This window comes from Copidosoma floridanum, unplaced genomic scaffold (genome assembly GCF_036245765.1).
Source record: "Copidosoma floridanum isolate Cflo_tuat_1 unplaced genomic scaffold, Cflo_Japanese_pri ptg000006l, whole genome shotgun sequence".
Lineage (NCBI taxonomy): Eukaryota > Metazoa > Arthropoda > Insecta > Hymenoptera > Encyrtidae > Copidosoma > Copidosoma floridanum.
Genome location: NW_028321883.1, coordinates 18,722,757 through 18,735,493, shown reverse-complemented (window position 1 = coordinate 18,735,493; position 12,737 = coordinate 18,722,757). Strand labels below are relative to the sequence as shown.

Below are 12,737 nucleotides of genomic sequence, written 5' to 3'. Positions count from 1 at the left end.
GCGGTCGTGGTAAGTTTGCCGACCGAGCTCGGGCTGCGGCACGTGCTTTTCGATCGTGGCGCTGGATAGCGCGCGCTGTGGTAACCCGACGGAGGTAAGTTGGAATTTATGAGTTTTCCTCATTTTTCAAGACAAATATAACGTGATTATCCAGTAGCCAGACCAAACCAACTTCAACACTTGTGGAAATAAAAAATTTTTTGTTTTTTAGTATTTTTCATTGTAAATATCATGCACAACAAACACCTAAGGATATTTTATTACATGAAATAGTGTGATGGATCTTAGATGAAAGCTGAAGTCAATCCCTATCGATTAAAAAAAAATTCGTTCGATTTAGTACTTCCGATCAATAGTAACAACGGTTGAAAGAAGAGCTTTGGAGATCGCTAAACATGATATACTGTGGATATTTACCAAAAAACCGATTTTTTTTCTTTCTTTTCTTTAAACTACTGTAACTTTGAATTTGTGGTACTAAATTGAATGACATTTAAACCCTATTTTAAAAATTTTCATTACATACTGGATCAAGACTATATATTGATATTAAAACATAAGACAACTTTCTCCTTTTATTACTACTTTTGCCCATTTGATTTTATTCGTTTACGAGCACACACAAGCATATAAAAACTCTTGAGGGATATTTTTTGTTGTTGTTATTCCATAAGTTGCTATCAACTGTTATATCATCGGATATAAAATTAAAAAGCCTATACGTAAATGATGCCTCGAGGGAAAAATCCTCTCGAGTACAACTACAAAATTATCAATTCAATCGTGATCGACTCTGTAAATCACTTATCGGCATCTCTCTGGTATATGTTCATTGTGTTCTATAAATAAAAAGAGCATGTTGGTTTGGATATAGCTCCATCAACAATTGTCAATCAAGTATTTTCATGCGAGCTTCATATTAATTAAAAATAACAATAAATTTTTTCCAGCTCGGGCACCTAATGGTAAAATTGAAATTGTAACGTATACATGTACGTTCATCCGATACCGATTTTGGTATGTACCAAATGTGGTATGTCACATTAATGTGAATATAATTGACTGTCGCGTGCAACGGGCTTCTAGAAATGTATTATCGATAAAGTACAACGATAAAGAATGTATACAAAAATAATGATTCTCCCAATGACCAATACTGCCCCACCTACATAATAATACCTGGTGTATGAGCCCCTACTATTTCCCCCCTCCCCTTTAGGCCTATGATAGGCGTGATAACGTTAGCTTGAAATAATTTCCGAATAACGATACCAGCCAACTATACGCTTGTACAACGAGCGTTTCGTCGCTCCATCCGTATGACCGGGTGTGCGTTACGTTTAGAAAAATTCGAGCGGTTCGTTTGTTTTGCAAAATGGCCACCGGTGATTCGAAAAAAGAAGAGTTGCAACCTCTGCAGGAGTTCCCGAGGAGGAAGTTTGCGATAAGAACGGCGCAGATGGAGGCCCGGAACAACAAGAACGACGACGCGATCAACAGCGGACGGGTGCGCAGGGAGAAGAGCCCCTTCACCCAGGTCTATAGACCCACGACCATTAACGTCAACCCACCCGAGGAGTGAGTTTGTTTTTGCTTATTCATTTTATAACCTTTTCGTGCCTTTTCGTTGCCGATCCCTGGGGGTTCCATAGTGTAACGACCCTTTGGGTTTTCCAATTCAACAAAAAAAAAAAAAAAATCCGATGGTTCCATGGGATCGTTAGGAAAATCGTTTTTGTCCGTTGATGCGTTTGCTATTTCCAGCAATCTATAGATGTATATTTTCAAATCACTATCCTTACGTCATTTAGTATCAATAAAGGCAATTCTGCGGTATCGAATATCAGTGAAAATGTAAGTCGTCGCATCGATAATAGAAAAAGCTTGTGTGCGGATACCGATAAGTGTATATACTGTTTCTGCGTATTCAAGAAAAATTAATGATAAAAATGTTTCGACTAATACAAAAAATTTACCTATACAACAATACCCCCTTTTCCACACGTACAGGTATGTATTACACGAGCAAGGGTACCTTTTTTTTCTCTTTCTGTATAAGTGCACAAATAAAAATTTATACCTTACGCGCAAACGTGGCCCTCGAGGCCAATAACGGTACGCGGCGCATTTCCGTTTTCCGTGGTGAAAAAAAAAAATAAAATAAAATAAAGAGAAGGAGCAAGAGTGCGATTTGTATACATAGGTACATCACCTAGCGCCCGTATAGATACTTATACTCTCTCTCTCTCTCTCTCTCTCTCTCTCTGGAGTGCATTCAAGTCCTCGATTTTGTGCTTTTGTTTATATGTTTTTCCTGGAAATTTTCTGCGAATAACTTCTCGGGAAAAATCGTTTGGTGTGGATTGCTATTGTGTACATGTGTACGTTTCGAGAATTTCTCGAGGGTATTGTTTTTCGATAAAATCGAATTGATGTGTTTCAATTTGGGCGTTAAAGTTTCATCGTTTTCGTAGCGAATGGCCGTTTTAACACTTTCAAATTGAAATACATATTCTACATATCAATGACAGATGCGTTTTGCGCTTCGCAATCTAATTAGAAGTGGTTGAATGTTCAGCTGTAATAAAAATTCACGTTTTATTCATTGCAAGCGACTCCTTGGTTTACGATTGACTCTTTGGCAAAACTCTAAATATTGTAAAGTTCGTTAAAAGTATTTTTTTTTTTTTTTTAAATATAATTTCAAGTCAACTCTTACTTTCCAAAAGAATTGTTTCCACGCTAACAAAGGCTTTTTAAAATAAATTATAAATTTGCACTGAAAGATGTTTTGTAATGATTGTTTGCTGTGTTCGTCTGAGACACCACTATTGGGATCAAGTCGTGACGTCTAAGTAAAAAAAAGAATCAATTAATAGCTGTCTCTTGTTTATTGTATTTATACAAATTCGTAAGTTATATTCAATTGTTGCGTAAAATTCATGTACTAAATGTCATTTTGAGACAAAAAAATTTCATAAAAAACAAGCCCTACACGCGCACACAAACATAATATGTATATATTATAAATATACCCCAAAAATGCGTCAGAAATAGGTGCGGTTAAACAATTTTTTAGACAATAAAAAACTATTATTACTGATTGGAGCACCATGTAAATCTAATTGTTCATAAATGACAAATGAATTCACAGTGTACGTATTTGATATTTTACGAAACATGTGTAGCTTTCTCGAGCTAATCTTTTGTTTTAAAAACTCTCGCATTCAGTAAATATAGTTGTCAAGTATATACATATCAACACTAATGTGATACGATTTGCCCCCCACGTGTAAAAATTCAACCAACCCATTTAAATACACACGAAAAAAGGCCGCGCCGCAAGGAGGAATAAAAAATCAAAACGCACGCCAGCTCGAACCACTTTCACCCACACGTACACACCTAACGAGTATTAATACTATCGAAACTTTTTTCTTTTTTTTTTTTTTTTTTTTCATACGTTTGACGAGACAGTTTCCTTTTTTTTATGCACAGAGTCTTGCCTCGTTTGCTCGCTACAACAGCTTTTAGAAAGCGTCCCCCAAGCCGTTTCCAACTCGTTAGGTTTTATCCTTTTTTTTCAATCCAACCTGTCATCATCGCACTCTGGAGTTTCCTACGGACATCGAGTGATTGGTGCATTTTTTGTTTTGTTTTTTTAATTAGAATAGAAATGTTAAAGACGATGACTCGTGGAGATGACGAGAAAGAGAGAATAGGAGACGCGATCGACCACAGCCAACAAGCCGAGAAGCCGCTGACTCGTTAGAAGACGTACATTTCATTTGCGCAGTGGACACTGCCTTTCTTTTTTTTTTCCTACCCCGTAACTTTCTTCTCCGAGCATATATATTGTATCGACATGCCCGTGTTATCAACCAACTACGGAATTCAGATGAAAGAAGAAAAAAAAACAATACTATTGTACGGTCGTTTGCTCAAACCGCTCGGCGTGTCCGATTATATCACTTCCGCCAATCACCCGATGGATACCTGTACGCTGGCATTGTATTCTGCATAAGTAAAGCAGGAGCCAATCAAAGGGGAGCCAAAGCGAAAGCTTGGAAAAAAAAGGTCCGCACTGAAAGTGAATCGAAAACCACTGCAGCTGATTCGGTTCGTGGACGACAACCGATCGGGGCCCGGTGTATAGACGAGGGAAAGAGAGAGGGCTCCATTTGGCTGGTTGAGTTTCTCGCGGCCGGTGTCGAAAGCTGGTCCGAGACTCGAAAGTGCACTTGATCGTGTGAGCATATTATAAATATGGGACTTATACAGGCTAGCGAATAGAGTTACATTTGTTGCTCACTTCCACTCAGTTTGCAAATTTTGGGCTGGAAAATTAGCAGGATGGGTTTGGACGATGGAAGAGTCATGGTGTTGGATGAGATGGCAATGGTGTGCGTGGTGCGGATGGACATGCGTTTATGTGCATTGGTAAAACAAAAGCGATGGGGCATTATTTAAATGGTAACTAAAGCGTGATGGTGATGAAAAGTTAAAGGTATACGCTGAGATAATGCGTTTTGTTATAGTCTACGGTGTTGGAGATGCGACACTAGGTGTCAAAATTTAAATTATTTTTTATTCTTTCATTGAAACTGCCGTCATATCAGTTCGAATACTAGAATTTTTCGATTTTTTATTCCGGTTTTGATAAAAAAAAATTAACTGAAAATTTCGGTGGAATGGAGTGATAAATGAAATTATTATTACAGTAAATTAGAAGGCGCAGATACACTAAAATAATGGGTTTTGTTGCTCTTCAACATTAGAGATATAATTAGTAATAAGAGACCAATGACACTAAGAGACAAAATTTAAATTATTTTTTACTAATTTAAACTGTTGCAGTATCGATTCAAATTGAATTTTTCAATTTTTTTCTACTTTTAATTAATAGTTACTAATGAAAATTAAAAACTAACGATTATTATAAGAAATAATAAATCGGTTTGCGAATTAAATAATTTTCTAGTATCATTATACTGTGATTAATTTGAAATGAAAAAAAAATCCATACCAGTATCAGCGTCATTAAATATAAAATATTTTATATTGATTAAATTATCAACAATTTATCAATCTCACGTTATAGCAGTGTTAAATACTATAATCACTGTCACTGTCAATATTGTATTTATATTTTTTTTTGTAAATTTTTTTTCTAAAATGGTTTTCTAATTTGTACATATTTCTCTCTTTTCTAAAATTTATAGTTTTGTCTAATCCATAAAATAACAATATAATCATAAACATTAAATGATTATTTTTAGTCTTGATACCATAATGACAGGAAAGCAGATTTTGACGTTTTTTTTCATTTCATATGTATACATGAGTTTGCGTTACATATATGTGAAAATTCTTTTGAAACAATTTAAAACTATTTTTAGTGGAGCCAAAAAAATATGAAAAAGTTTTCCATTTATTCAGTTTATCACAATGTCTATCAAAGTAATAATTGAAACTAGGTGGACAATAGATGTTTTTTTAATAGAATAGAGATCCCATCACCGTCTGTTTTGACCACTTAACAACAAATTTGTATTCGATAAAGAAAAGGTGAGTGTGTGTCTTTCATACCTACCTTGGGATCTTATAAAAAATATTCTATCATACATTTATAACATTTAGTAAAAATAGTAAGAAATCCAATGGATAATGGCTCTTTGTCGTTTTCGTCAAATTTATCGTTTTTTAACAATCATTCCAGTGCATTCCTTGTAAATATTTATTATTTTTTACTAAGAATTACAAAATATTTTATACGCATTATCAATAAAAAAAAAAAAAAATCACTTACCTGTCCTACTGTCTCGTGTTCAAAAGGGGCCCTGCAAAACCCTACTGCAACTCCAGTCAAGAGAAAAAATAAAACACTTTTTTTTTAAATCGTACGTGATACTTCATCATTAGGTGAGGCAACGGAAAAAAAATCTCTCCTTATATTTGCTAATTAAATCACAACTGTTGCTATATTTTAGTTGGTTATCCAAGACACACGGGAAAGCAATAAAAAGTCGAGAAAACAATAGCGGCTATACAAATTGACGAGCAAAACTTTTCTTATGCCACTCGTGTCTTGCCGATAATTAACAGCTCAATAAAAAAAAGAATCCTCACGCCGTACAAAATAAACTAACCGACCTCAATAAATCACTAAACAAATCCCTCGTGCACAGATACACCCATCCTATCCTCCACGTAACTATATACATGTACACCCAACCCTTTCTTTACAAGATTCAAAGATCCTAGTGTGCTCAGGCGAGAATCGAAAAAGTGCCAGGGACGAGATAAATAAAGTCCTTACGGGTTTAGTTTAACGGTATAAACTCAATATAGGTATTATATTGCTCGCGATAAAGTTTGAGCTGGTAGCTGACGCGCAAATAGTTTACCCATTTGGTATATACATATACACACCGTCTCAAGAGCACAGGAGAGACTGTAAAGTCACTTTCGTTGATTTATCGAGGGGCCGGTTTATCCGTTAATCGGTATAGGAAAAAATTGGGACCATTAAAATCGTTCTCCAAGTGTACACCTACTTACCGGCGTCGTGGTTCTTTAATTTATTTCGAGAGGAAGTGTATAACTCCATCTCTCTTTCTCTCTCATTTTACCTTGCGGGGCGAATGATTGATCTCGCCAAGTAGTCGATTTTTTTAAAATTATTTTTGAAGTCATAAATACAAAGGGTAATTAAAAAAATGAAATAAAATTATTTTACACTGTCTTGGCACTTGAGGTCGCTCTGCGAAAAACTTTTGAAGATTTTTGAAAATTTTAAACTTCAAATTCATGTGCGATTGAAACAAAAAAAAACGTGTACTCCAAAGTTTCATCCAACTGTCTCTTTTCTTTGTCTGGTACTGAAGTTCATTGCCTTGTCCATCTAAGAATTATTTTAAAGACCTTCAATTATGATTCTGCGTCTTTCTGTAGCCAAACCACTCGACAGGATACAAAATTTAATTTCCACCAACTGCCATCTCGAGATAAAAAAAAAGAAAATCAGCTCGTTACCGTTACTCGGTTAAATCTTCTTGAGCATCCATGCCATCGAGAGTAATATACATTTCGTACCCAAAACCGGTTGAGGTGTGCTAATGAACTTGAGACGTTTATATATATTTATACTTGTATGTACCAGTGCTCGGGCTTTTGTTATGCGTACACCTATACCGCTGACCTGCTTTTCGATTTGCATTACACATGCGCTCGAGAGAAAATCTCAGAACAACAAATTAGCTTGAAAAAGCTCGAAGAGTATTTGTGTTATTAAACTACGCGTTTGCAATTCAAATCGGCTGTATACGGGCAGCATACATGATGATTGTAATTTTATTTTTTACACTGGCTGTTTCGGGTTGTCATTCAATCGAGTTGTTGTTTTTTCTTCCGATTGAAAGTCTGTGCAGCTTTGTGATACCCGTTTATTTTCCTGTACGGAAGAGGCAAGGACTACTTGTTTATTGCTTCCTACGCCCAAGGTAAGGACTAATTTGATGTACGATCATTTTTTTACTTTCAAAGTGCATGTTGAGAAATTCCAAGCGATCGTTTACCACGGACATGCTTTTGTTGCAAGAGAAAACCATAAAATGAGCACTCGAGAGACAATAGATGAAATTTTTCATGTGCCACATTAGGGCCTATTAAATTTATATGCTTAGATTAGCTGATGAAACGTATAGTTTTTGATGTATTTTTGTAAAATATAGAACACGAGATCGTCAACTCGTTGATTATCGGTCCGTTTGATTCTCGTGCAAAAAAGAAGAAACGCAAGAACAAAATAATATAACCCTCTGCACGTCCGCTCGGTTGGAGGGTGGAAAAAAAATTCGGACACAGTCCAAAAAAAAAGAGCAAACTCTGTCGAGTCAACGTTCGAGAGTGCACGTTACATTTGCCGATCGGTCAGCAAGTGATACAAAGGACTGGACGGTTGCCCGTGTTATCGGCTGCCCTGCTTGTATTGTAGATGCCGGGAACAAAAAATAGACACCCCGAACTAGTTCAGCCCCACTTTTGAATATTACCGAGCCAACTCTCCCGAAAGGACCAAGGAGAACTAGTTTTCGGCCACCGATCGTCACTGCTTTTCGTTTTATGTACATACATACATACATGCTTTGTATACTGGCATTGACTATTTTCTTAATTGACACAAGAGACTCTGGCACACTTTTTCTTTCGAACAATGGACGAATACATTGACTTGCCTATTTAAATCACCGTATTAACGAGGTATCGTCATCCTTTCTCAAATTTTGGAATCTTCCGTGGGAAAATATATACAGTACAGTTTATCCCCTGCCTCCTATCTGGGATGGAAAAGAGGAACGCCTCCTTTTCCGTCGTCATCGATCCTCGCTCTCATATTATGCCATACCGGTTGACACACTTCCAGCACTCGTGCCTCAAGTTCAGCGAACTTCTCTGTATCCTCGCCACTCGGAGGATCAACACCGGCCGATTTTACGCTCGACGAGCCTTCGCGCGTCGACGAACAAACACTTTTTTTTTTTTTTTTTTGTCATACCCTTTTTTTAATGGAGTTGTCACCACAGTTCTGCAATATTTACATTAGCGGGTATCGTGTGGCGCGTAAGAAATAAACGTGGCCTTCTTCGTGACTGTTGCTGCATTTGAGCCAATTCAAGGCCGACCGTGTGTTTTATTGTTCGATGAAGGAGTAATTTTTTTTTTTTTTTTTTCATAGACAATATTATTACAACATAGTTGTAACGACCACAAGATATTTTATTCCCAATATTTTTACCTAAATCGGAGCAGTTCTTGGACACATCCTATTAGGATTAAATATTATCTCGTTACCTAAAATAATAACGTGTCATGTACAATGACTGGTGAATCGTCAAAGTTTTACAATCTTATCTACCAAATGATGTACTTTCACTACTTATAATCAATACAAACTAACGCATCCACATCCCAAACGTAGGTGAAAAACTAGAAGGTAAGCAAAAGCCAAGAGCGGCGAGTCCTTCGTATAGAGATCTAGTACACTCGCATACACATGCGTAAAGTATATCAACGCACTCGCGAGAGAGTCAATCATAGTCTTTTGTATTTACGGTCGCGCGTAATATGTGCAATTATATATTGTGCGTCTGCGCAATTTCACGCAAACAATTTGTGATTCTTCGTTTTGTGTGCAACTATAAAAGGAGCTAATTTCACACACGGAGAACATAATGTACGTACGGAGCTAGATTATTTATAATTACGTGGTACATAACAATAGGGATAACAATACGTTTTATTTTCTTATTTTTAAATCAGCTCTCTCTCTGTTGGCGCACATTCATCGTTTCGTTTGTCGATCGACAGTGGAGTATTAGGCGAAAATCGTAACTGATCATCGTATTGCTGGTGTACAGACAAAAATAATTTTTTTTCTACATATGAAAATTCTTATTTTTTCAACTGAAATTTTTTTTTCAACTATTACTTAGATAATGCTATTAAAAAAAAAAAATTTTCTACAGCAATAGTGTATGATTTTTTTGAGAGGTAAAATTAGGCAGAAAAAGTTTTAAACATTTGTCAGATATATTTTATGTTAAACTTTATTTTTTTAATAATATACATCAAAATATTATTTACAAAAAAAAATTTTGTTGACTAAAACTTCTGGTTGAATGTAATTATGAACTTTATTATTATATGGGAGATGTTATTATAATTCAACGTATTATGCTATTTTCAAGTATTTTATAACAAACTTTACTTTTTAACAATAGGCATTACGCGATTGTTTACTAAAAAAAAATTATTTGCAGAAATTTTAATACATTATTTCACAGTATTTTAAACATTTAATAGTTATTTAAAATTCTTTAAACTCGCAATTCAAAAAGAGAGAAAATAAGACTCGATCAATTTCTCCACCCCACACTTTTATGAAAAAACAAGAAAACACTGGGCGTAGGAGTCGCTAAAAAAAAAAGGATAACCAAACGCAGGAAGAGAAATGTGTTTTTTTTATTTTTAATTCCATCTTTCTCTTTCCGCATTTCTCAACCGGCTCGTTTCCTTCTCTTGGAAATAAAGATTTTCATAAACGAAGACCGCACGTTCACGCGCTAAAGAGACGGACAGCACCGGAACGCAATTACCTCCCCTTAATTTAGGGCCTTCGCAGGCCCACGTGCTTATGCCGCGATGAAATGACGCTCCGCCGTACACTTCCCTGCTCGCGCGTTTATCTGTGATTGAAATAAAGTTTTTTTTTTTTCCTTTCCCACTTGATTGAAATATTCACGAGATTGATGCTTGTGGAGAGGATTTTTCTTTTTGCTTAATTAAATGCGTGCGCGATGTCCCTCGGTGCTTGCGCATATGTACGTATAGAGGTATAATGGTCTGATAGTCATCGCGAGCAGTTGTGCGCTTACACGCCTCTTTCGCGCGGTGATGACTATCTTGTGATGTGGCAGGAATTTTTCTAACACGCGAATTGCATGCTGTAATAACTTGAAAAAGGCAATGTCTTTCATTACTCTTAAATGTGGAAATAACAGAGAGAAATAACGAGTCATTATTCACACCACTTAATTGGTTTTTTGCATTTTTTTCTATTACTTCTAATTTGTAAATATGTCCTTTTTTACGCTTTTATTCGAACAGCACTGTCTGCCTGCTTGCATGTCAGGGGTTTTAAAGATACTTTTAGATTAGCTGGAAAACGTTTTCTTACCAAAATATTTATTATGAACAACAATCCAAATTAATGTGACCGAATCAAACTGAATTTCCTTTGTTTTTATTTACTCAGTTCTTGCAATTTGAAAAATTTTAAATTTTAAGGATGCATATCAAGTAAGGTCGCTTTAATTTTTTCACAGTAGAAACAGACGATTAAGGTAAGACATCAAAATCATTCATTTCTACTTCGTTTTGTAAACGATGAACTCCTTTGGGTTAAAAGTCAAACAAACTGAGTAATTTGATTTTAGTTGCAAAAAATTAAAAACAAAATGTACGTTTAAAAATTACAATAATATAAAAACTAATGAGTGGTAATTAATGACAAATTAATGTGAACGTACCAAACTGAACTTCCTTTGTTTTTGTTTACTCAGTTCTTGCAATTTGAAAATTATAAATTTTAAGCATACAGATCGAGTAAGGTCGCTTTAATTTTTTCACAGTAGAAACAGACGATTAAGGTAAGACACCAAAGTTATCCGTTTCTATTTCGTTTTGCAACCGATGAACTCCTTCGGTTTAAAAGTCAAATAAACTGAGTGATTACTGTCAAGAAGTTAAAACCACTATGCATATTTAAAAATTACAGAATACAAAAATTAAAAAATTATCTTCTACTTTTTACTTTACAAATAAAAGCGTATTTAAAAGAATTTTTAAAATATACATTATTTTCGTTACTTGTATCGCGTAAAGTATGGTTATTTCCAGTTAGTTGAAGACAATGTGTATTTACACCCATTCGTACAACTCGAAGATCGTACTAAAAGCTACCAAGTTATTTATGAAGGCAGAAAAAATCATTTGGCTTCCTCCAAGCGGATTCTCGAGTCTCATGCTGCGTAGCGTGCAGGAATAGAGTCAATTGTTACTTCACGCGTATCCAATTGAGTGCCATCCAATGTTTTTCCGATAGATCTCTTTGACATTTCGCTCTGACTGCACCAGCGCGTAAATAATAATCTCGTCATACCAGCGGTTGTCGATATTGAAATTCGTCCGATCCGTGCCTCGACGAGAGAACTTTCTATTTTCGGTTCGCGATCGCGAAGATCGGCAGCTACGGGTCTAATTTACTTTCTCTGAAAATGCAATCTCGAGCGGAGTTTGCGATCCAAGTAACATAAAATCGATCGCTGCACGCCGTATCCACATGGTTTTTTTTTTTTTTTTTTTTTTTTTTTATTACCCACGACAAGTTCAATGCCGAGGTCCTCGCGAGTCGTAAAATCTCTTGTTGTGTGGACGCGCGTGAAACTCGCATCTGTCATGTGACGGGATCGAGTGGCCACTGCGCGACGATCGAGACGCAAATAAATAACATGGCCAGAGCATTGGTATTTGATATTGTGACTGTCGATGGGGAAAAATAATCGAGGATCGCTCGATTGACTTCGTTTGTGCGTTTCGATTGTGTTTTCGAGTACGTTTCGCAAACGGGTAATTGCTGTAGTACGGAAAATTGATGGAATTTCGATGAATTGTTCACCTGGGTTTCTTTCATTCGAGTGCGCTTTGATGATGTACGCGTAGAGGAGAAGTAAAAAGTGATTTTTTTAGAATTAAACAAAATTATAATTCCAAATTAAACACAATTTAGATGTCTTCAGTTATGTTTTGCGATGACACCACTAAAACTCCAGTATTTTTTGTACCGTTTCAAATATGAAGTTCAAGCTTGATTTCACTGACTCTTTTTCACATAAGTACTTATATCTTACACTGCAGAAACTTTTATGACCCGCATGGAGGAACGCTACCAAGTAGGTAAAAGTTGGCGCAAACGCCATCGATCAGGCTATCAAAGTCCTGTAGGTTTTACAGACTCTTTTTTTTTTTAATTAATTAATTTATTTTTTTAAATACTATTAAAGCCATTCTTTTTAAATCAATAACGTCATTAAAAACTGTGATTTTTTTTTTTTAAATAAATTAACTGTATAATTGTAAAACTTACACTAATTAATAAGAACAACGATGATAAGCTT

General features: G+C 35.6%; 1 protein-coding gene across 2 annotated transcripts in view; it reads left to right on the top strand.

Annotated features, from left to right (window-relative positions):
* The first annotated feature begins 1,282 nt into the window (after positions 1–1,282).
* Nep2 (M13 family metallopeptidase neprilysin 2) overlaps positions 1,283–12,737 on the top strand; it is a 38,262-nt gene continuing 26,807 nt past the window's right edge. For both annotated transcript variants that reach the window (XM_089598329.1, XM_089598328.1), the window contains exon 1: positions 1,283–1,578. In XM_089598329.1, coding sequence (XP_089454455.1) covers positions 1,376–1,578 — 203 coding nt within the window. In that variant the 5' untranslated portion in view covers positions 1,283–1,375. The remainder of the gene's footprint in view (positions 1,579–12,737) is intronic.